Source organism: Scomber scombrus, chromosome 6, assembly GCF_963691925.1.
Source record: "Scomber scombrus chromosome 6, fScoSco1.1, whole genome shotgun sequence".
NCBI lineage: Eukaryota > Metazoa > Chordata > Actinopteri > Scombriformes > Scombridae > Scomber > Scomber scombrus.
In genome coordinates, this window is record NC_084975.1 from 14,494,455 (window position 1) to 14,516,347 (window position 21,893).

A 21,893-nucleotide genomic window follows, 5' to 3' on the forward strand; every position below is an offset into this window, starting at 1 on the left:
AAAAACTCTTCCTTTTCCTGACAATCATGCAGTGCTGAGCTCAACTTTTCGATTTCTGCCTGTTGTTTGTCCCTCTGAGATTCAACACAGACCGGCTTCTGTGTTAGGTCATCATTATCCCTTTGACACATAAGATCACTCTCTGCTGCCTGCAGACTAGATATCTCTTCTTGCTTTGTCTCATTCATAGAATCAAGTTGAGCCTTTTCAGCAATGAGATTCTCATTCTGCTCATTCAGTGTTTGAATCTCTGCTTGTTCTTTCTCCCGCAGAGACTCAAGATATGCCACCTTAGCAGTGAGAGTCTCATTTAGGATTTTCTCATTTTCTATTTGTGTTTGAAGCTCTGCTTGTTTTTCCTTATTCATAGAATCAAGTTGAGCCTTTTCAGCAATGAGATTCTCATTCTGCTCATTCAGTGTTTGAATCTCTGCTTGTTCTTTCTCCCGCAGAGACTCAAGATATGCCACCTTAGCAGTGAGAGTCTCATTTAGGATTTTCTCATTTTCTATTGGTGTTTGAAGCTCTGGTTGTTTTTCCTTATTCATAGAATCAAATTGAGCCTTTTCATCAATAAGATTCTCACTCTGCTCATCCAGTGTTACAATCTCTGCCAGTTTTTTCTCTAGCTGAGATTCAAGATGGGCCACCTCAGCAGTGAAGTTTTCTGTCTTCTCATTAAGGATTTCCTTCAGATCATGAACTTTTGATCTCAGTGTTTGAATCTCTGCTTCTTTTGTCTCATTCACAGAATCAAGTTGAGCCTTTCCAGCAGTGAGATTTTCAATCAGCTCATTCAAACTCTTCTCATTGTCCTGAGAATCTTGCAATTTTGTCCTCAGGTTTTTAATTTCTTCTCTTTGTTTCTGATTTACAGATTCAGCTTCTGCCAGTTTAGCAGCAGTACTTTCATTCTCGTCCTTTTCCTGACAATCATGTAGTGCTGAGCTCAACTTTTCGATTTCTGCCTGTTTGTCCCTCCGAGATTCAACACAGACCAGCTTTTGTGTTAAATCGTCATTATCTCTTTGAGCCTCTTTCAATTGACACAGAAGATCACTCTCTGCTGCCTGCAGACTAGAAATCTCTGCTTGTTCTCTTTCTAGCTGAGATTCAAGATAGGCCACCTTAGCAGTAAGGGTCTCATTTAGGTTTTCCTGTTTTTCCTTCTGTATTTGATTATTCTTATTCCTAGAATCAAGTTGAATCTTTTCAGCAATGAGATTCTCATTCTGCTCATTCAGTGTTTGAATCTCTATTTCCTTTTTGTTCAGGAGAAATTCAAGATGGGCCACTTCAACAGCAACGGTTTCTGTATCCTTATTTAGGATTTTCACATTTTTCTTAAGATCATGAATTTCTGACCTCAGTGTTTGAACCTCTGCTTGTTTTGTCTCATTCACAGAATCAAATTCAGTCTTTTCAGCAATGAGATTTTCATTTTGCTCATTTAGTGTTTGAGTCTCTGCTTGTTTTGTCTCATTCATAGAATCAAGTTGAGCCTTTTCAGCAATGAGATTCTCATTCAAACGTGCCTCATTACCCCGAGAATCTTGCAATTTTGTCCTCAGGTTTTTAATCTCTTCACTTTGTTTCTGATTTGCAGAGTCAGCTTCTGCCAGCTTAGCAGCAGTACTTTCATTCTGCTTATTCAAAAACTCTTCCTTTTCCTGACAATCATGCATTGCTGAGCTCAACTTTTCATTTTCTGTCTGAAGTTTGTCCCTCAGAGATTCAACACAGACTAGCTTATGTGTTAGGTCATCATTATCCCTTTGAGCCTCTTTCAGTTGACTCAGAAGATCACAGTCTGCTGCATTCAAACTAAAAATCTCTGCTTGCTCTTTCTCTCTTGGCGCAGCAGTGATGATTTTCAGATTATGAATTTCTGCCAACAGACTTTCATTTTCAGACCTTTGTTTCTCTGAGAGGGATTTGAGGCAGGCAAGCTCAGCAGTCATATTGTCATCCTGCGCCCTCAAACTGTAATTCTCATCTTCCAGCTTCCTGATTTGATCATTTTTCTGCCTGACATTTCCGTCACTGGACAGAAGTTTTGAGACCTCAACCAGTCCTTCCTGCAGCTCATTTTCATCTCTAGTTACTGTACGTAACTTAACTGTTGTCGTAAGACTCGACTTGGTCTTAACAGTATGTAAGGCATTCATTGAAGTTTGTGCTTTACTTTCCTCAATCTCCTTTACCTTTTTTACCTCCAACATAAATGGCCTAACCTGTGGATGGATCTCAGAGTTGGGCCCCTTTGAGCTTTTGCATATGATTTCCAACTCACTGACTTTTCTTAGGTGCTCCTTTGTGTTTGGCATGTCTGTTTCCTCTGACACATACAGACGACATGATTCCCCAGACATTTCTAGAGTGCTCAGAGGAGCCTTGATATTATCTCGAGACATATCTGATTTGTGGGTGTTCACAAGCTCTGAAATGAGAGAAAATTAAGCCAATAAATTCAGTTAAGGTAAAACTATGATTACCGTAGATGTCCTCTTTTTGCTCAGTAGTTCTCAATAATTGGATGCATCCCTACTCACCTTCCATCTGCCTTTGTAACGCACACGTCATAAAGCCACTGTGACGTAGCCTAATAACATTGTATTAGAACACGCCTTTCATCCATATTGTGACGCAACAAAATAACGTATATAAATGTCGTACTTCGTCTGTCATCCCTAGGAACACCGGTCCATATTTTAGATAGGTTATTATGATATGTTGAGACAGCTGTGCTGCAAAGTACAAAGTCGTCTGGCTGCAGTCAAATCAATGGACAACGCTACAACTTCAGACTAACGACTGCATGCCGTATCAGTATGACACTTGTCGGGATTTACAAAGATGGCCATTTTATTAAACATTCAGATAAGATGTTCCCCTATATGCCTCTTTGCTCCCTTTTAACTCTAACTGTGTGACAATTAGAACATATACAGGAAGGGGTACCAGATTGGACCAGGTATTCTCTGAAACTGTAGCTATATATAATATTATATAACATTCAATTATAAGTAGATGTTTTTCCAACTCAACTAGATTGGTAAATATAAGACGAGAGATGTACGACGAGCAGCTACAGTCAAAGGTTTGGACACACCTTCCCATTCCCTTAAATAAGAAATTGTGTCTGCATGCATTACTGGTAGGCTATGTATTTCTGGTCATGTCCGGATAACTTTTGTTATTCAGATATAAATAGGCTATAAATGTTTTGAAAATTTCCTCTCAGATGAATCCAATAACTATAATTGTAGATATTCACCATAGTTATTTCGGTTATAGCAAACAAATAACTGGCTTAATGAGGCCAAAAGAATGGACGAGCAGATTAAAGTGAAGGACACACCATTTTTTATAATTTATTTGCAATTAGTTTCCATTTCATGCATTACTTTTTATGTTTATTTATTTTGACAACTTCTTGAAGATTATCTTCCCATTTAGAGTGGGAAAAATTTTTATTTTTATTTTTATTTTTTACCTGAATTGAATTACATGCAAGAGATTAACTAATTTTAGTATATCATATTACCGGCCATTTACACAAGAGGGATTTTTTCCCCCCTGGAAGTCATGAAGGGAGCACCGGAGCAGTAAAGCTGCAGCGGTGACCCTGGTGCGCCTGTAGGAGGAGACAGTGTCCTGTCTTCCGCGTTTCCCCTCTACTTCTCCACACTGTCCTGATTACACCGCGGCCACCTTTGTGCACGTTTCTGCGCCCTCCATATTCAGTGTAGCTACGGCACAGTAATAATCTGACCCCGGCTCGGATCCCCGTCAAACTGTCCAATTAACACAGCAACACCGCGGAGCATTGGACTGCCTCATCCATGCATTGGAGTCCCGAGCCACAGCGCTCCGGCTTCGGCTCCGGCTCCAGCCATGTCGGCCAGGAATGCAGCAGCTGGCGGCGGTGACAGAGCAGGAGGCGAACCGGCAGGTAATTTGAACATTTCATAAGCTTGTTTTTTTACCTTTTTGAATGACTATATTGGCTGACACGACGGCTGTGTGGCGCTGAGATGAACCAGAGAAGAGTGTTTCTGGCAATCAGTCAGCGGTTGACGGTAACTTTGCGCTATTCCGAAACTGGGTCAGTAGATCAGTAGAGCAAACTCGCCCTCTACGCCATTTATGTAACACTGGACAACGTTGTTTAACATATCCGCACCGTGTTGTGCAGAATATGACCGTGTGTCGGCTTGTCATTTGCGATAATAACATTTAAATCGAGTGTATTTGGTGTCTGTCAAACGACAACCTCAAAGACAAAACCTTGCAAGTGTTAGCTTAGCAATGGTAGCAGCGAGGCCTGTTTACCAAGGCAACGGTCTCAAATCAGCCGAGTCTGTTGGATGTGGTTTTTACAGTCCTTCACAAATCCTTACTGTGGATATTTTTTTTGACACTTTGGGAGTCTGTGTTTTTTTTTCTGACAAATTGGTGTCACACTTAACCAGCATTAACGCTCACTACTGTTTAGGCCTATCGAGATTCACCCCGACGGCTGAACCAGCTCAGCGATATATTCATCTCATTGAACTGTAGCCAATGTTCACTGTACCAGAAAACACACTGTCATGGTCTCTTTACATAGTGAGTCAGTGGTGGAACAAGTACTTCGATCCTTTACCCAAGATTTCCTCCATACATGTTTTTAGATGTATATAAAATACTTTGTGTCTGGTATGGGTTTTCCACTAAAAAATAAAGAAGATTAATTATCTTTTTTAAATCCTTAAAATGACACCTGTTACTTCTTCTCCCTTTATTAAAACTTCCAGAGTTGATAATTAGGCAAATATTTTTCATTTCCAAAGTTTAAAGATGCAATATACAACATTCAGCCCTACTAGATGTCGCCCTAGCGACAGCATTTTAGATCAAAATGAATGGTGTCATTTACTCCGTAAAAGCTGGTGGTGGGGGGCGGGGCCTGGGCCTGTCAGCTCACTAAAGAAAGATCAGACTGTCTTGTTGATGAAGATTTTGTTAATACTTTGCCCGTTTCTTGCCTCAAAGGTTTTCAGAAACCTATTGTAATGTACTGTTTAGCTGTAATTTGAAAAAGTGTGTGACAGGGTTCACATGTTGGAAATGGATGCGGAGAACAAATTGGGAGTCACATGCAGTAACACGCATGTGCGACCAGACCTGCTATCAAAACAAAAAACCGAGAAGCTCAGATTACAACACATACACAGAGGGAGTGTGACTATGGACTGACTCCACTAGGCTATATCTTTATATGGCAAATAGTGGTCTAGTCTAGTGGAGCTAAATGTAATTTATTGCAAATTTAACTACTGGACTCAAGATGTCTCCTACTTAACTTATAAGTCCATTCTCAGTGTGTGTGCAATGGAGGCTTCAAGTTTCCTCATCGCACCTGTGTAAATGGAATATCATCCTGTGAAATAAACTCAGTCAAGTTGTAACAGTAGGCAACCTCTAACAGTAATCACTTAACTTGAAAGATAAAGTCAGTCTGATGAGCATCTGAGAGTAGCTGAGGTGTTGAAATCTTTAAACGTAAGAATAAAACTGCCTGGTTTTTGATTAAGAATAGTTTATAGATTTTATTTATTTACTGTATTTTAACTGTTGTATTTATATCTTTCTGGGTTTGGCTATTCCTCTGAATTAGAAATTGATTTGATATATTTATTGAAATTCCCCATCAGGTTGCAACATTTTGCCTTGACCTTATGAAAGTCGTTTTCCACACATATAGTGATGTACCATGTTGAAATCATCAAGTAAAACATCCTAGTCGTCTCTCCTCTGTGTCCATATTCAGATTGTTTCTCCATAGAACACGTTGTTCCCTAACGGCACACTAATTAGTATCCTACCAGTGTGTGTCATAATAGCATAAATGTTTGATGGCGACTCGAGGGTTATCGAATCAGGCAGTTCAGATGGCAACAATGGCAGACTGTGGACTTACTGGATAGATCCCTGCTGTGTCTGTATGAATAACTGACCTAGTTGGACCAAACTGTCCACATTTTTTACTCAGTTTTACATACGATCGTGCATAAATATGAACAATGTGACAATTTAGTTACATTTTAGTGGCAGTTTTGTCCCAAAGAGCAACAAACCAAAATTGATCTTTTCAATTATGTCTTGAAATGAGTCATTTCCTTGAGATGCTATTACTGCAAGACAAAGGGACAAGGAAGTGCCGGGCGTGGGGCTACTTAAGTGGAGCAGATGCTCATTCAAGGATTGAATGAATGAACAAGTTAAGGGACACGTGAGTTGGAGAGAGGGATGTCTGCGTAGCCTGATGTCCATTCATCTATTTGCCTTCTCTCTAACCTTGTTATCCACCAGATCTGTACAGGGGTAGTAGGATTAAAATCAGGTTGTTGCTGATCTTTTAATTGCTATTTGGGTCATAGGGTCTGTGGAGCAGAGTTACAAATAGGTGCTATGGATATCTGTCGCATTTGGTCTGTCTTGTGCAGTTGTCTCGAGTTTCCCCTTCACACATACACACATACATTCACTTCTGAGGCCTAAAGGACTAAATCAAAGTCACGGAGGCTCCACATCATGCTCCAGTAGATGAGAGGCTGCAGAGATATTGAGAAGAGCACAGTAGACCTGTGATATCTTCTCTGTAGCCTCTGAACAGCTCCACTACAGCAGCTGGGGCTCGACTAATCTGTTCACAGATCCCTGAGTTCATTCACATGAAGACATCTGTGAGCAAGTGACAACATTCATTCAGCACATGGATAGCCGTTTAAAGGTTGACTAGCACTGAGGGATTGTTTTTAGCTGGGGTTAAATGTAGAATGTAAGGCTGAAACGATTAGTTGGATCAATCATTTATTTCCAGATGTCTTCACTCACGAGCCATGGAGATTAAAGCGTGTGCAGATTTCATTCCAGCTGAGATGACAGCAGGTGATTTCGCTGATTAACACTTCTTCATTAAAGTCACCTGCTGCTGACTTCCACAACATGTGAAAAGGAGTATGGATTAGTCAACAACAACAAGAATTGAGAGACATCTCCGTACGTTATATTTCATGCAATATTAAACTTAAGTTGGTTATATTGTAACCAATGTGAGGATCTGTTTTACTTGTTTCATTTTGTAAATTAGATACTTGTGGTTGTTTTGGCTGTTTTCACAAAATAGCAAATCAACTTGGAGACATAGCTTCTTGGTCTTTGGTAACGTGATCGGGCAATAATGAAATTAACTGTCATTCAGAGTCCTATTATAATGTAATGTTTGCAGCTAAATAGCTCTCATGTAGAGTAAATGTAGCGCTGTGGAGAGAGAGAGTTTTTTCAAATGTATTTATTTCTCATTTGTTGGGTACAGGGACGTAAAGCAGATTTTAAAGCGTTAATACGTAGAACAAAAACAAAATGTGAGAATATATGTCTTAAATACTGGCATTATGGAGGGAAAAAAACCTTGATTACAGCAAATTGTAAACATAAATACCAAGCTAATGTCACACACACACATGCCTTTTCTGTGTATTATTACATTAATACTATACAGCTTGGGATTTTGTGACTATTGAAATAAATGTAGAAGACACATAAAGACACATTGCCAAAGTTTCCAATCCCTAGTGAACAGCATGCATGTAGTACATGGTAGGAGTCTGATAACAACATCTATAATATCGGATCATATCGGACCATTTGTAAGGAGCAGTTTGACAGATGCATGCCTCGAGTAACTGCCCATCAAGGCTGTTTGTGTTGCCAGAGATGAATTTTGAGCTCCTAATGAGAACATTGTGATCGTGTTTGGGCCAGTCCTGCAAATGATAATGCAACTGTTTAATTCTTTATTGCTTTGGATCTGAGGAAGTACAATCTGACTGATTTAAAGCTTGTAGTGCAATTGTGCAGGGCAATGTACTTGTAAATGTAATTAAGTCCTCACCCTTTAAAAGCAGTAAGCATCTCATTTCATTTCGTGTTTTTCAGAAGATGTGCTGGTTGAGGAAAACCAAAACAGTTCTCTCTCTCTGCCCGGCGTAATGACTCCATCCTCAGCTACTGGCATGTCCTTCAGCATGGAGATGCCCCGGAAGCGCAAAGGCAGCATGGACAACCAGTAAGTATGAATGTTATTGCTGTAATTTGGCTTAAAGGGAAATACGATGTTAATTTATACTAGTTGCTAATGATAGTCAATAATTTTCTTCACAGGGAAACAAAATCTGCTTCCATCATTGACGCAGATATGGAAGACGATGAAAACGGGTACTGTGTGCTAATGAAAGACTGAAAATGGACCTGTTTTGTGCTATTATGCATTTGTCATATATACATTTTTTTTTCTTCTCTCCAGGTCAGATGATGAGGACCAGCATGTCAAAATTAAATGCTTCAGGTGGGTGCTATTTGATACATTTATAAAACATTCTCTTGTACTTGCTGTGTTAACTTCAGTCAAAAATTGACAATATGCCTCTTTTCACAAATGTGGATGGCTGATAAAGTGAAAGGACAAAACTCCTTTGACTCTACTGAATAATTTCTTGATTTGTCTCTGCAGGGAACCACACAGCCAAATTGAGAAGAGAAGACGAGACAAAATGAACAATCTAATTGACAAGCTATCAGCCATGATTCCTACTTGTAACCCCATGTCTCGTAAGCTGGACAAACTCACTGTGCTCAGAATGGCCGTGCAGCACCTCAAATCTCTCAAAGGTACCGAGCCAATGTGTGGGGGTGTTACCTTTTATACTACTTTTATTGTTTTACTCTAAAGACACAGTCCTTTTCATTACAATGTTGAATACAACGGCAGCTGAAATTTGGGAAAGGGAAAATATCACTACAACAAAATCCACATGGCAAAGAAATGAGCAGTCAGACAATCAGGGTTATAAACTACATTATTTATAGGGAAAACTGAGTCAGGGCACACAATATTTTGAATGAGAAAACTACAGCAAGTATGGAAAGTTAAAGCTGTACCATAAAGTCTGGCTGTCAACTTCTTGGTAATCGTGGATTGTTTTAATGGAGCAGACACACCAAATCTGTTAACGGATCCCATTCATTTTCTATGAAGAGCAGGAGGTCCAGCTGCGCGGTGCATGATGGATACAGCACGGCAAGTTGACGGACCAACCACTGTATCTGAATTTGCATAATAATAACTTGACCTCAACTTTATCCAAAGTTCTGTCCAGCGCAAAGTGGCCGGCTCCCAAAACTCAAATCAAGTCAATCTAGGCCTTGCTGATCAAATATGAATCAATATTCTGTTCCTGCATTGGCTTTTACTCGCCTCAAATGTTTTCAGAAACATACTTCAGTGTACTGTTTAGCTTTGAAAAGAAGATTCAAGTTGTAATAAACAGTTATTCAATTATTCTTTTAAATTTAAAGTCTAAATGTAACACTACACTGGACTGGCTGTGTAGCATATATGTCTGTATGTCTTTTAAGGTTCAGCAAGCTCCTTCTCTGAAGCCAACTACAAACCATCATTTCTTCCTGACGAGGAACTCAAACACCTCGTCCTTAAGGTAAACACACTGACAAGGACAGCTAAATATTTATATGGCATTTAAGAAACTCAACTTAAGTCATTAGCCACCAATGAGACTCTTAACTTCTACTAGTGGCAGTGCCTCTGCTTTACTGTGGGTTGTGTTCACCAGAATATAAAATAAATAATCTTAAGAGAGCATTTCTGTTTTAATTGCTGAGTCAGTTGTTCATCTTATTGTTAATTGTCATTAGCAGAGAGCAACATTATTTCATGATAATCATTACAATGCTTTGGTTTAATTGAAATATATACACTGAATACCGTATATTAAAATATATAATTAAGATACATACATTTGCTAGATGGCCTCTTACTTTTGTCTAGACCATGTCATCACATTGGATCCCCTTATTCTCCCCCATGTTTCTTTGTTGTGCAGGCTGCAGATGGGTTCCTGTTTGTAGTGGGCTGTGATCGTGGGAAAATAGTTTTTGTCTCAGAGTCCGTCACGAAGATTTTAAATTATAGTCGGGTAACATTTTTACTTTTGTTGCTGTATCTGCAGCGTCTTTGTTCATTTGAAACCCCCGGACACACCAGATGGATTACTTTGTCCTGGCGTCACCAACTGACCAGCCAACCATGGGCCTGCGGCAACATTTTTGTCACTGTGTGCACAGATTTCACATAATTCCACTAAAAAAACATAACACAAATTATATATTTGTATTATGAAATTTAAAAAAGCATATCAATGTGTCTTAACTTTTTTGGGATAAATATATGAATCCTAAATTATGAATTACATGTATTGTAGTTTAACTAAAAGAACAAGCAACTGTTAAAGTAGTGTCTAGTGATACTAGTGCTACTGAAATCCTGTGACATGTTTTAGGGTTTTCTAAACACTGCAATTCAAAAGAAAGAAATCCTCAGGAGACACACATGACAGCTTTGATGACAAAAATGAAGATGCGCATTTACATTTTTATTGGATGTGGGAGTGCAGTGTAATGAAATTATATAATTTCCAGCTATTTCACATAGTATCTGGTGTGCTCCGGGGTCAACGATCTACAATCAATGTGCTTTGTTGAATATGTTATTTGTCAGCAGGAATTACTTTAGATGCAGAATGCTTTTGACATTTCTTTTAATCAGCATGGGAACCTTTTGTGAGGTTAGTTTGACAAGCTGTTTGTTCTTCCTACAGGCGGAGCTGATTGGACAGAGCTTGTTTGATTACATACACCCTAAGGACATGGGAAAAGTGAAGGAGCAGCTGTCCGCTTCTGAATTATACCCTCGCGAACGTCTGATAGACGCTAAAAGTAAGCATTTATTTTTGTCTCGGTGTGTGTTTTGTGTGTGTGAAAGAGCATTTTTAATGTTCCTGTTGTGTCCCCAGCCGGTCTGCAGGTCCAGGCTGACCTCCCAGTCGGTGCAGCGCGGCTGTGTTCAGGCGCACGGCGCTCTTTCTTCTGCCGCATGAAGTACAACAAAGTTTCTGTCAAAGTGGAGAAGGAATTCCAAGCCAGCACCTCGAAAAAGAAAGGTTAAAAAAATATTCTGTGGATCACCTTTGTACATTCAGAGATTGAATTGTTTTACTTTGTGTAACAGCTAATATCATATTTATACATTTCCATTGATGAGAAGTATTGGTGTAAAGCGGACAAATGCATTTAGATTAATGTGTGTATTTTGTGATTTCTGCCCACAGAATCGCAGAAGTACTGCACAGTTCACTGTACAGGTTATATGCGCAGCTGGCCTACCAGTCAGTTGGGAGCAGAGGGGGAGGGTGAAGTAGATAAGCAGGATAATTCTCACTTCAGCTGTCTGGTGGCTGTGGGACGCGTGCACTCCCACTCATCTCCTCAAGTTAACAGAGAAGTCAGAGTTAAACCTACGGAGTTCATCACACGTTATGCCATGGATGGAAAATTCACCTTTGTCGATCAAAGGTAGACTTTTTTTTTTTTTAATTTAAAAAAAGGGGTGGTGTCTTTTATTTATCTGGTAAATCCATGGCTGTGGCTTTGTTTGTTGCAGGAAGGAAGAGCCAGATGCAATGCGTGGCTTTGTTGACATAATGTTCATGCATCTTTTTGATGAGAGTACAAACTTTGTGCAAAATAACTTTTTAGAGAAGGACAGGACTTTGAAAATGTTCTAAAGACATATTTGTTTATGTATTATTCAGTCAATGTCATGAGTAATAGTGTTCATGAATAAACAGCCTGTATGTCTCGCCACATAGTTAAATGAGTCACAAATGTCTCTACTCCATTTCAAATATCCTTCAATGAAACCTTTCCATTGTTATGAATTGCACATTTTAAACTCTTTTAACACCTGACTTTGTCACTTTCTGTCACAGGGCAACAACCATTCTTGGTTATCTTCCCCAAGAACTGCTTGGGACGTCATGTTATGAGTACTTCCATCAAGATGACTTGCCGCATTTAGCTGATAGACATCGAAAAGGTAAATAATATTTTCAGCGTACAGTGGTCCAAGTATTGAGCTTTAAACATTTCCATTATCTTGATATGTTCATTTAAGTAGGTCATGGTGCTTCAAAATCTTGATGGTTTCCCCATACTTAAGGACTGCTGGTCCTGTGCTTGTTGAAATTAAATTGTAGTGTACTAACACTCACCAGATAGCGTGCATCATTTCTAGCGTTTCTAACACATCCTCTCACTGATTCTCTTCCACAGTGCTGCGCAGTAAAGAGAAAATAGAGACAAACTGCTACAAGTTCAAAACAAAATACGGCTTGTTTGTCACTCTGCAAAGTCAGTGGTTTAGTTTTGTAAATCCCTGGACCAAAGAAGTAGAATACATAGTGTCAACTAACACAGTCATATCGTAAGTATACGCTTCAATCCCTTTGTGAATCACCTAAATATATGCCTGAGACAGATGTATATTAATCAGAGATTCACTTGTTTAACTATCTCATGACAAGGCATGATCACAGTCGAACAAGTCAGTCGGGGAACAAGAGTGAACAGACAAGCAACTCCAAGACATCTGATGGTCAGTTGAAATGGAATATGAAAAATAATGCAATCTATGGAGATATTCTGTCATTGATATCTCTGATGCATAATTAAAAGTGCAGATTGTGTGGTAGTGGTCCACTGTGTTATATACTGTATATCTATTCCCTTTGTAACCTTTTTGTTTTTTTCTATTAGAAGATGGCAAGAAGTCCCTCCCAATTATACCAGGCATCTCCACCACACCTGGGACTATGATATATGCTGGAAGTATAGGGACGCAGATTGCCAATGAGCTGCTGGATTTCAATAGGTATGGTATCACAGCAGAGCAGTTTTTAGTTTTTAGTTTTTGTAACAGTGATCGACATCATTTTAGGTCCATCTACTTTAATGCTGCAGTGTTGTTAAAGCTGCAACTGGTATGCTTATCTGTTGTTGTAGATGTGACTGTGTGCATTTTTAAATTGATTTGTGTTACTTTAGGATGAATTCATCACCGTCCAGTGGTAATGTCAGTCCATTCAGTTTACCACAGGATAAGTCTCCACAAACTCACAATCAAGTCAGCAACAATGTAAGTTTTGCATATTTTTATTGGTGCATTTATCCCAGTTATTATTGAGGTAGCAGAAGTCCCCAAAACAGCCTGCCATAGCCTCTTGTTTTTGTATGTCTTCTCTGTTGCTGCCTTTTTCAATTAATGTTTGCTGCTCTTACAAAGTGTTTCAATCCCTAAAACTTGCAAGAAACTTGCAGATAAGCCCAGTCCAAAATAAAGTCAGTGTAAACTATGAATCAACTGTGCATGCATCGTTAAATAAAGAAAACATTTTGTTAAATAGCTATCTTATGTTCTACAGGTGTGTGTGTGAGTTTCCGTGACTCTTATGACCCCTTTCAGTATAACATGAAACATATTTTTATCACAGTATTTGACCAAATGCTGAAGTGAATGTTAAAGTGGCAAAACGTTTTCTCAGAGATAAATGTGAAGCAATCGCAGTTGTATGCACTGGACAATTATGGTAAATTTCCTCCAAAGATTGAAAGGCATAGTGTAGCCTGCCCTTTCCTGCTGTTTTTTAACCTCATGACTAAACTCTTGCGATTTTTCTGCCAAGGGGTATAATTTGTTCCTCTTTTGGTCTCTAGGTGCCAAATGGAGAGGTAGCAGATATGGAGATGTCAGAAAAGCCCAGCTCTGAGGGTGAACCTCAGGGAGCTTCGTTCTCAGGAGAAGCACTCATGGGTACTATCTCTGATCCTGTTAATAAGCTCATGTATTAATTATGTGTTGGAACACTAATACAGAGTAATGCTCTGTATTACTTCATGAAAACTAGTTATTACCTCTTACAACTCCATAACCTTGTTTTCTTTTTTCTCCATCTCCATCTCTATCTCTATGTCTGTCTCTCTGTCACCCCATCTGGCCGCAGGGGAGAATTCCCAGCTGGATTTGGACAGTGTGGTTGGACCAGGCCTTAGTAGTCTTAGCAATGATGAAGCAGCCATGGCAGTGATCATGAGTCTCCTGGAGACGGACACAAACTTAGACGAGGCTGTAGACTTTGAAGAGATGCACTGGTCTTTATAGAATCTGCTCTTACAGTGTGATGCAGCGACACACTGAAAAACACTACGGTCAGTTTTTTGATGACAAGAACTGCTTGAATGCTCTCTCCAAGAGGCAGCGTTCATTTTAAAAAAATATCTTTTTTTATTTATAAGTTACTGTTTCCCACATAAGCTGTGTAGTCCTTGGATGGCTACTGTAACAGGTGGCGGTATTGACGACAATAAGGGACCACCTGCTTTCCCTCATCGTCAGGAGGAGGACATGCCTCTAAAGCTTTACAGCAGTTTGCCTGCCCTGAGACGTTGTCACTCACTGCTTCCTCTGTTTTACTAAACAGGCCTCACAAGGTGAGAGAACTGATGAACACAAATGACAGCGACATGATATACAATAGCTCTTGATTCCTGCTTATGTTTTAATCCTCCACCTACACTTGAACAGAGGTTGGGAGTGATGATGCAAAAAAAATTGCACTGAATCAATTCATGTTTGTTTGTTTGTTTGTTTGTTAGTTTGTTTTTTTTAAGGTTGTAATTTGATTAGGTACTGTATGTTTATTAAAATGTGAGGAAAACACTTTGACAACCTGGCCCATCTCTGTGACCCCCTCAGGATCCAAACCGTAGATATCCAAGGTACTACGGCAGACCACACTTCCATAACCTCTAACTTTGAGAGTCACCTAATGATGTGACGCTCAGAGATTTTCTCTTAATGTGTCAGTATCTGAACATTTTTCCGTGGAAACAGTCCACTAATTTCCTCTCTTGTACACTGAGTTGGGCTATTTGTATTTGTGTGAATTTGGTATGTTTGCAAACATGTTTTCAGGCCATATCTGACTTAAAGGGATAGTTTGCATTGATAGGATATTTTCCTTTTTCAGTATGTACATTTCAATAGACATATAGGCTCCAGCATTGGCTGCACTGAATTTTATTTGCAACACTTTGATAAATGCAATGCATGGAGAGCAGACAGTTCTGGTGGCTCCTATGGATTTGTGAGCAGCGCAGCACACAGCACTACTTTATACAGAGCGAAACGGCACTTTAGAGGTGCTGAAATGGAAGTTTGGTAAAAACGTTGCAACAGCAAACCCATTTCACATCTGTGACATTTTATCAAAACGTGTTTGAAATTGATCTCTGAGTGTGACGGTAGAAGAAATGATAACTCAGGGAGTGATGGAAACAGAGCTGGCCCATTTAAACATATAGTGACAGAGTTCCTACCAACTGTAGCAGTATTTTTTCCTTCAGTTAAAGGTTTTACATATTTCCTCTACCTACTCATTGAACTACATTGTTATGTGGTGTAATGATTTTACAATTGTTCATCTGTGCATCTGTTTTCTTACACTTAATGTCAGCTTTATGATCTTGCAGGTAAGCCATAGCTTTAGCTTTGATCCTTTTTTTTCATGTATATTTATGCACTGACAGTCTTTGAAAAGACACGTTCATGTTTATATGCTTGTCAGCATTTTCATGCATACATTTATTAAGGCATTATGCTATGCAGAACTATCATTCCATAAATTCTGTGGAGCCTTAACTTTAAGGTATTTTCCTTTTTCCTCCGTGTATTTGTCACTCCCATATCATGCAGATAGAAGACATGCTGCTGTCATGTGATATGAATTGTGAATAAGTCAATGAGTCTTTTTGATCCTGTTGCAATTTACCTCATCTAGACTTTAGTTTTGCCCATGCTTACAATTGCACATCTCAGATTTTACTAACAATGATGGACACAATGTGACGATTTGTTGTTTTGCATGGGACGACTGCAGGACCTCTGTTGGTCAGTGATGCCATGGCTGAGAGTCAAGTGGCAGCCAGATGGCCTTATGGGGGGTTGTAAGGTAAAGTTTAGATCTACCAACACATGTCAAATGATTATTGAGATTCAAACAAATTGGCAGTAAGCCTCGCTGATGCCAAATAATAGAATAAACGTACCGTTGTAGGAAGTTATTGGCTGTTTTTTAAAATGGTTTTAATGTAAACACTTTGGTTGGTTTGCCCTGTTTCAAATTATGTAAGTACATGAGAAGAAATTCTTGTGAAAGTTTGGTAGGTTGATTTTGGGCTCATCTGATATCCTGTATACCGTTGTGCATGTTGTTACATTGATCAAATAATTTAATCATTTTGAGTATTGTACACTGCCGAAGGTTTTTGGATAGCAAGAACCTGTCCAAAGTGTTATAAATGTGTGTCTGTTCCTTCCCCCTCAGTCACTTACACACAAACCAGTCAGCCCAAACATTAGTTTATATTTCTGCCCAAGTATATAATATTTCATATTGATATCTCTGGCCACAATTTATAGTCATCTCTTGAGGATGTTAAGGATTTTCCACTCCTGTTTTAAGGGAAGAAAAGTTGTGAATCATTCTCTATTATGCTTGAATTGTGAGGATCTTGTGGATGGAGCAGCTGAACTCATAAGGACCCTCCTACCTGTGTCCGAAGTGCCTTTGGACATTTCTGCTCGGACACACAATTTTCGGAGTCCACCTCCCCTTCGTCGCCTTTGCAGACTGAAAAGAGTCTTATGTATCATTGGAATAACTTGACACAACATGGCATACTGTGCAAATCATCAATTCAGTTCAGAAGAAGTTTGTTCACAATTCAGCAGAATTCAGTTCACAGATGAAGCAGGAACTGTGCATGGTGACTTCAGTACTTGCCACCGAGTTGTGCCATAGACGTAGGCTGGTCAAAAAGTACATTTTGTATTATTTTTGTTCCTGGTCTTCATGTTCAATCATTGCACTGTTATAGCTGCTCTGTCCTTGGAGTAGTGAGACTGCCCTAACACTGATTTCACTTCAGCTTCTCTGGTGGTGACCAACCTTGCTGAGAGGTCACATATTTTGCTTCTGTCTCCATTTGAAATAAAACAATAGATTTTGTAAGCTAGGGAACATTGTTTTGATTTCATGCCCTGCTTTGTGTGTAGTTGCATGCAGATTTTGTATGATTTTAATGGAATGGTTAGTTTTTGAAAATGTGTTGAAACTGTCCCTGCAGAGGAGGAAGGACCTTAACCTTTGGGCTTAAATTGGGCAGCTGGGAGCTTGTCACTGTTTCCATTTTACTACTTGCCACTATAAGTTCATTCTTGTTTGACTTTTGGGCTCAATAGGAAGCACTTACTGTATTTGTCTGTTGCATTGTTGCTGCTACCATCAACACGTCTGATTTGTCTTCCCGGGTTGTCATGTTGTCAATAAATATTAGTTTAACTCCTAGAAAGATCTTTGGCCATATTTTCAAATATCCCTACTTCATGTATCAAATAAAAACACTTTCTAAGAGAACAAGGGTGATGTAGCAGCACACTACCTCTACAGTACATGTACACTCATAATATCTGCATACATATACAATCAAACTACAATTAACATGTAGTATCACACACAGAGATCTATACACTAAAACATACACCTCAACAATATCGCCTGATGCTCAACACTAAAATTCTGCAGTCTTCTGTTTGTTTGCAATGAGGCAGCTTGAGATGCAGCAGTCTGCTTTTTGAGTAATTACATTTGCCTTTGACTGCACCCACTTGTAACCTTTTTTGTTCACACCCTAAAGAGATTAGCTTTGAGTAATTTGTCAAATGTGATAAGACAGCAGTCGGTGCAATTTAGAAAGCATGGCATAAGCTGGGATTTGTTGTGTATATAAGTCAGGCGTGAAAGTGGCCCTTCTTCCATTACAGAATGGGCCAAACTGCAACTTTGCCCTGCAGGAGAGGAGAATCTTATGTTACAGAACTGTACCAGTGGTTCAGGTAAGATTTTCATCTGGCCTTTGAAATGTATACGGAAAAGCTGTAAATTAAGTATGTCCATGCTCTCGTGTGTAGGATGGTTTGAATTGTTAAGGGGACTCATTTATATTGTAAGAGGCTTATGGAAGAACATGCGTAGCTATTGTATGTGTCTTTTTTTTTTTTTTAAATGTTTTTAAAAACTGCAGCCAAAGCTGAAGAAATATACAAGAATTATTATTATTACTACTATATACTACTAGGTGTCTGTTTGTAATGTGTAATATATTATGTTCCAGATACTTGGCCTTGGCCTTTTTAAAGGACAGGTTAACATTTTTTCAAGCTTGTCTTAAAACAATAGTCAGGTGTCCACAGGAACACTGACATATGTTGTTATTGTTGTAGTCGTGTTTATAATGGCCATTAAGAGATCCCTTCACAATGTGTTTACCATGTAAGTGATGGTGGAACAAAATCCAGTCCTAATTTTTTAGCAAAAATGTACTAAAGAGTTTATCTAAAGGTAATATGAGGCTTCAGTCGCCTAATTTAGTCAAATAAAGTGGATATCTTCCACAGTTATAGTCTCTTTTGGTCAAAGAAAAATCTGCCGTGGAAAAATTGTAAACAAAAAAGTAGGAATTTAGCATTAATAAAACAGTAACTTTGAATTATATCCACTTGATTTTGACTAATTTGATTAAAGCTTTAAATTATTTTCAAATAAATTTTACTGAATTTTATTATCCATCACTTAGATTGAAAGTGCATTATGAAGGGGTCTCTTAGTGGCCAGTATGAGGAGAAATGATTACAGCAAGAAAAACATGTATGTTTTTATGAACACCTGACTATTGTTTTAGGACAGACATTAAAAATTATGAACCTATCCTTAATTTATTTTAAATCGTTTTGCTCAATTTATTTCTGCTGTCGGAGCAGTTGATATAAAATATATGAAGGAATAGTACCTCTTCCAGTAATACTCTTTTCATGATTACACAGTGCTGATTAGCTACACTGTAGTAAAGTGGTTTCAAAATCATTTGAAACCATCTTAGCACTCACATCCCAGCGTATAAACAAGCTTTCAAACATGTGTAATCTCCTAAGGTTGAGGATGGGTTGACCTTAATTCTCTTAATTCTCATTTAAAGACATGTTTCTCTTCTTACAAATCTGACTTGTCTTTCCAATGACATTTTATGTTTTCATGTGTAGTATAACAGAAATTCTTCTCACCTCTTTATCATAAACTTGTGTTCTGTATGTTTTCTTGTGATAGAAAGTTTATTAATGAATGTCCAAGTGGGCTGATTACTCTCCATGAGTTTCAAAGGCATTTCTGCAATGGAACAGTGGGCAGTGAGTCAGCAGAGTATGCTGAAAAGATATTCCGCACCCTGGACAATAATGCGGTAAGTAAAGTGCTCTGAATAACACTACACACATCATTCATCATCACATCTGATTGGGCTTTAGGAAACGTGTTGCCTCCAGACTCAACAGGGCGTGAATGAATGCCATTCCATCTAACAATGCATCATTAAGTTGGATTTTAATAGGGATTCTTTACTCCAGGATGGGGTGGTGGATTTCAGGGAGTATGTCATGGCCATTAGCATGCTTATAGAAGGGTCAGCTGTGGAGAAGCTGCGCTGGTCATTCAAGCTCTATGACAAAGACAGAGATGGAGCCATCACGAAGGAGGAGATGCTGGATATAATGCAGGTGTGTTGCTGTCTGAAGTAAAGTGCTTTTTTTCCCCCAGAAAGTGATGCACACGTACAAGCCATGACGAACCACAGTTTATTTATTTATGCTACACCCACAGATGTGCACCTTTCAGTTCAACAGGTGTGTGTTTTCTTCTTCCTTCACAGGCTGTGTATAAGATGAGTGTAGCCACTGCTTTGACCAAACCCAACCCACTTACAGCTGAAGAATGTACCAACAGGATATTTGTGCGATTAGACAAAGACAATAACGGTGAGGAAATGATTTTCCCTTTCTGCTGGAACACATGATTTGGTGTTATTTGAGGTCATATTCAACCTCAAAGTCATGGGGTATGTAGTGTGTGTTCCCCTCAGTAAACCAACAGTTCCTATGTTCCTAGAGATGGAAATTAATAAATAAATAGACATATAAAGCAGTTCCTTACAGCTGGGAGCAATGTGGCAAAAAAAAATTCAACATTAGGGATTTTTTTTCCAATCTATTGTGTGTTCGCCAGGATTATGTCTCTCCATCAGGAATATGTCTCTCCACATATATATATATATATATACATATATGTATATATATATATATATATATATATATATATATATGTATATATATGTATATGTATATATATATATATATATATATATATATATATATATATGTATATATATATATATATGTATATATATGTATATATATATATATGTATATATATATATATGTATATATATATATATATATATATGTATATATATATATATATGTATATATATATATATATGTATATATATATGTATGTATATATATATATATGTATATATATATATATATATATGTATATGTATATGTATATGTATATATATATATATATGTATATGTATATGTATATGTATATATATATATATATATGTATATGTATATGTATATATATGTATATATATATATATATATATATGTATATATATATATATGTATATATATATATATGTATATGTATATGTATATATATATATATATATATATATACTTTTTTTTTTAAACAAACATGTACAGTAGTTGTATATGTTTGATGACACAATAGTTAAAAAAAAAAAAAAAGTTAAACCACTTGCAGATATACTGTAGGTTGAGGGGGGAAAGAACAAATGTTGCCAGCTCTGTGTGTAATCATTGTGTGTCCTTGTTATGTCTGTAGCCATCATCAGTCTGGAGGAGTTCATAGAGGGAGCGCTGGATGATGATTGGATCAGAGAGATGCTGGAATGTGACCCCAGTACTGTGAAGGTGGAGAGGCCCCTGAGGAGGGACACCGCTTTGGGGACTCATGGTTGACCTGAAGCAAGTCATTGTATTCTGAGAGCAAAGAAATGAAGCAGTTTATGTTTGGACTGAAATTTCCATGAAACATGACATCATGGTCTGTAGAGTCACTTCAAGGGAGACACCGGAGAGAAACTAGAAAATGTGCACACAGTTATTTCTTTGTTGCATCATTTCTGTATGACTATGTTTGAATGCATCTCTGTATTGAATAAATCATAGCTGTCATGACACATCGAACCATTACTTGTCCTGCTTATATTATTACATATCCAGTCTGTAGTTATGGTCAGGATAAGCAGGGACAAAAATGCAGCCTAAAAGGTAACGGACCCTAAATACAAATCGCAAAACTGTGACTCCCTGTAAAATCAGCCCTTAGTGGTACGTGTTTACTCAAGTACTGAAGTGCAATTTTAGGTTCTTTGTTATTATTTTAGGATTTCAGTTTTATGTCCCTAAATACTTTTACTCTATTTTTTTTTTAGAAAGAATGGTTATTTTTTAGTCCACTGCATTTATTTGCAATAGTTAGTTAATAGTAGTACTTTGCAGTTAAACAATGTACTGTAGCTGTATGATCCAATAGTCTTGATGGAAACAACCCAACAGTATTTAAATTTAGCTCCACCATGACCAAGCCAAAACATCAAAACAATGAACATGCATCATTATACTTTAATATTCTGTATAAATTAACAGTCTGAAAAGGGCCACATTGAGTGCTTTTTCTTTTTAATAAATATTTACATCTTGCTGTTGATACGTTAACGTCAATACAACTTTGAATTCGGAATTACTATTACTACTATAGACTATTTTGTCTAAGGATGATTCTTCCACCAGTGACACATACAGACCACTTGGTGTCGCCTATGCTTGTGTAAAAGTGAAACGCAGGCACCTCCCAGACTTTCAGGAATATGCTGCTTTCACTGTTCAGCAA

The 21,893-nt window shown here is 38.1% G+C and overlaps 2 protein-coding genes across 6 annotated transcripts; both read left to right on the top strand.

The window, feature by feature from the left end:
* The first annotated feature begins 3,689 nt into the window (after positions 1-3,689).
* Positions 3,690-17,818, top strand: bmal2 (basic helix-loop-helix ARNT like 2). Of its 4 annotated transcripts, none has more exons than XM_062420223.1 (17): positions 3,690-3,955; positions 7,987-8,116; positions 8,212-8,265; positions 8,354-8,395; positions 8,561-8,718; positions 9,466-9,545; positions 9,951-10,043; positions 10,725-10,842; positions 10,920-11,066; positions 11,235-11,478; positions 11,895-12,001; positions 12,238-12,388; positions 12,489-12,559; positions 12,724-12,835; positions 13,009-13,099; positions 13,678-13,774; positions 13,965-17,818. In XM_062420223.1, the coding sequence occupies exons 1-17, from the start codon at positions 3,898-3,900 to the stop codon at positions 14,120-14,122; spliced, it is 1,911 nt and encodes a 636-aa protein (XP_062276207.1). In that variant the 5' UTR covers positions 3,690-3,897; the 3' UTR covers positions 14,123-17,818. The 4 variants fall into 4 exon arrangements, with proteins under 4 accessions (XP_062276207.1, XP_062276208.1, XP_062276206.1 ...); XM_062420224.1 differs by having other exon boundaries at positions 7,990-8,116; positions 12,721-12,835; XM_062420222.1 differs by having other exon boundaries at positions 12,721-12,835; positions 13,965-17,817.
* si:ch211-245j22.3 (uncharacterized protein LOC563798 homolog) lies at positions 14,358-21,179 on the top strand. Of its 2 annotated transcripts, XM_062420227.1 has the most exons (8): positions 14,358-14,451; positions 14,717-14,739; positions 15,900-15,971; positions 17,846-17,917; positions 19,185-19,317; positions 19,481-19,630; positions 19,783-19,888; positions 20,823-21,179. In XM_062420227.1, exons 3-8 carry the CDS (start codon positions 15,949-15,951, stop codon positions 20,957-20,959), a joined length of 621 nt encoding a protein of 206 aa, XP_062276211.1. In that variant the 5' UTR covers positions 14,358-14,451; positions 14,717-14,739; positions 15,900-15,948; the 3' UTR covers positions 20,960-21,179. The 2 variants fall into 2 exon arrangements, with proteins under 2 accessions (XP_062276211.1, XP_062276210.1); XM_062420226.1 differs by lacking the exon at positions 14,358-14,451 and having other exon boundaries at positions 14,675-14,739.
* The last annotated feature ends 714 nt before the right edge of the window (positions 21,180-21,893 follow it).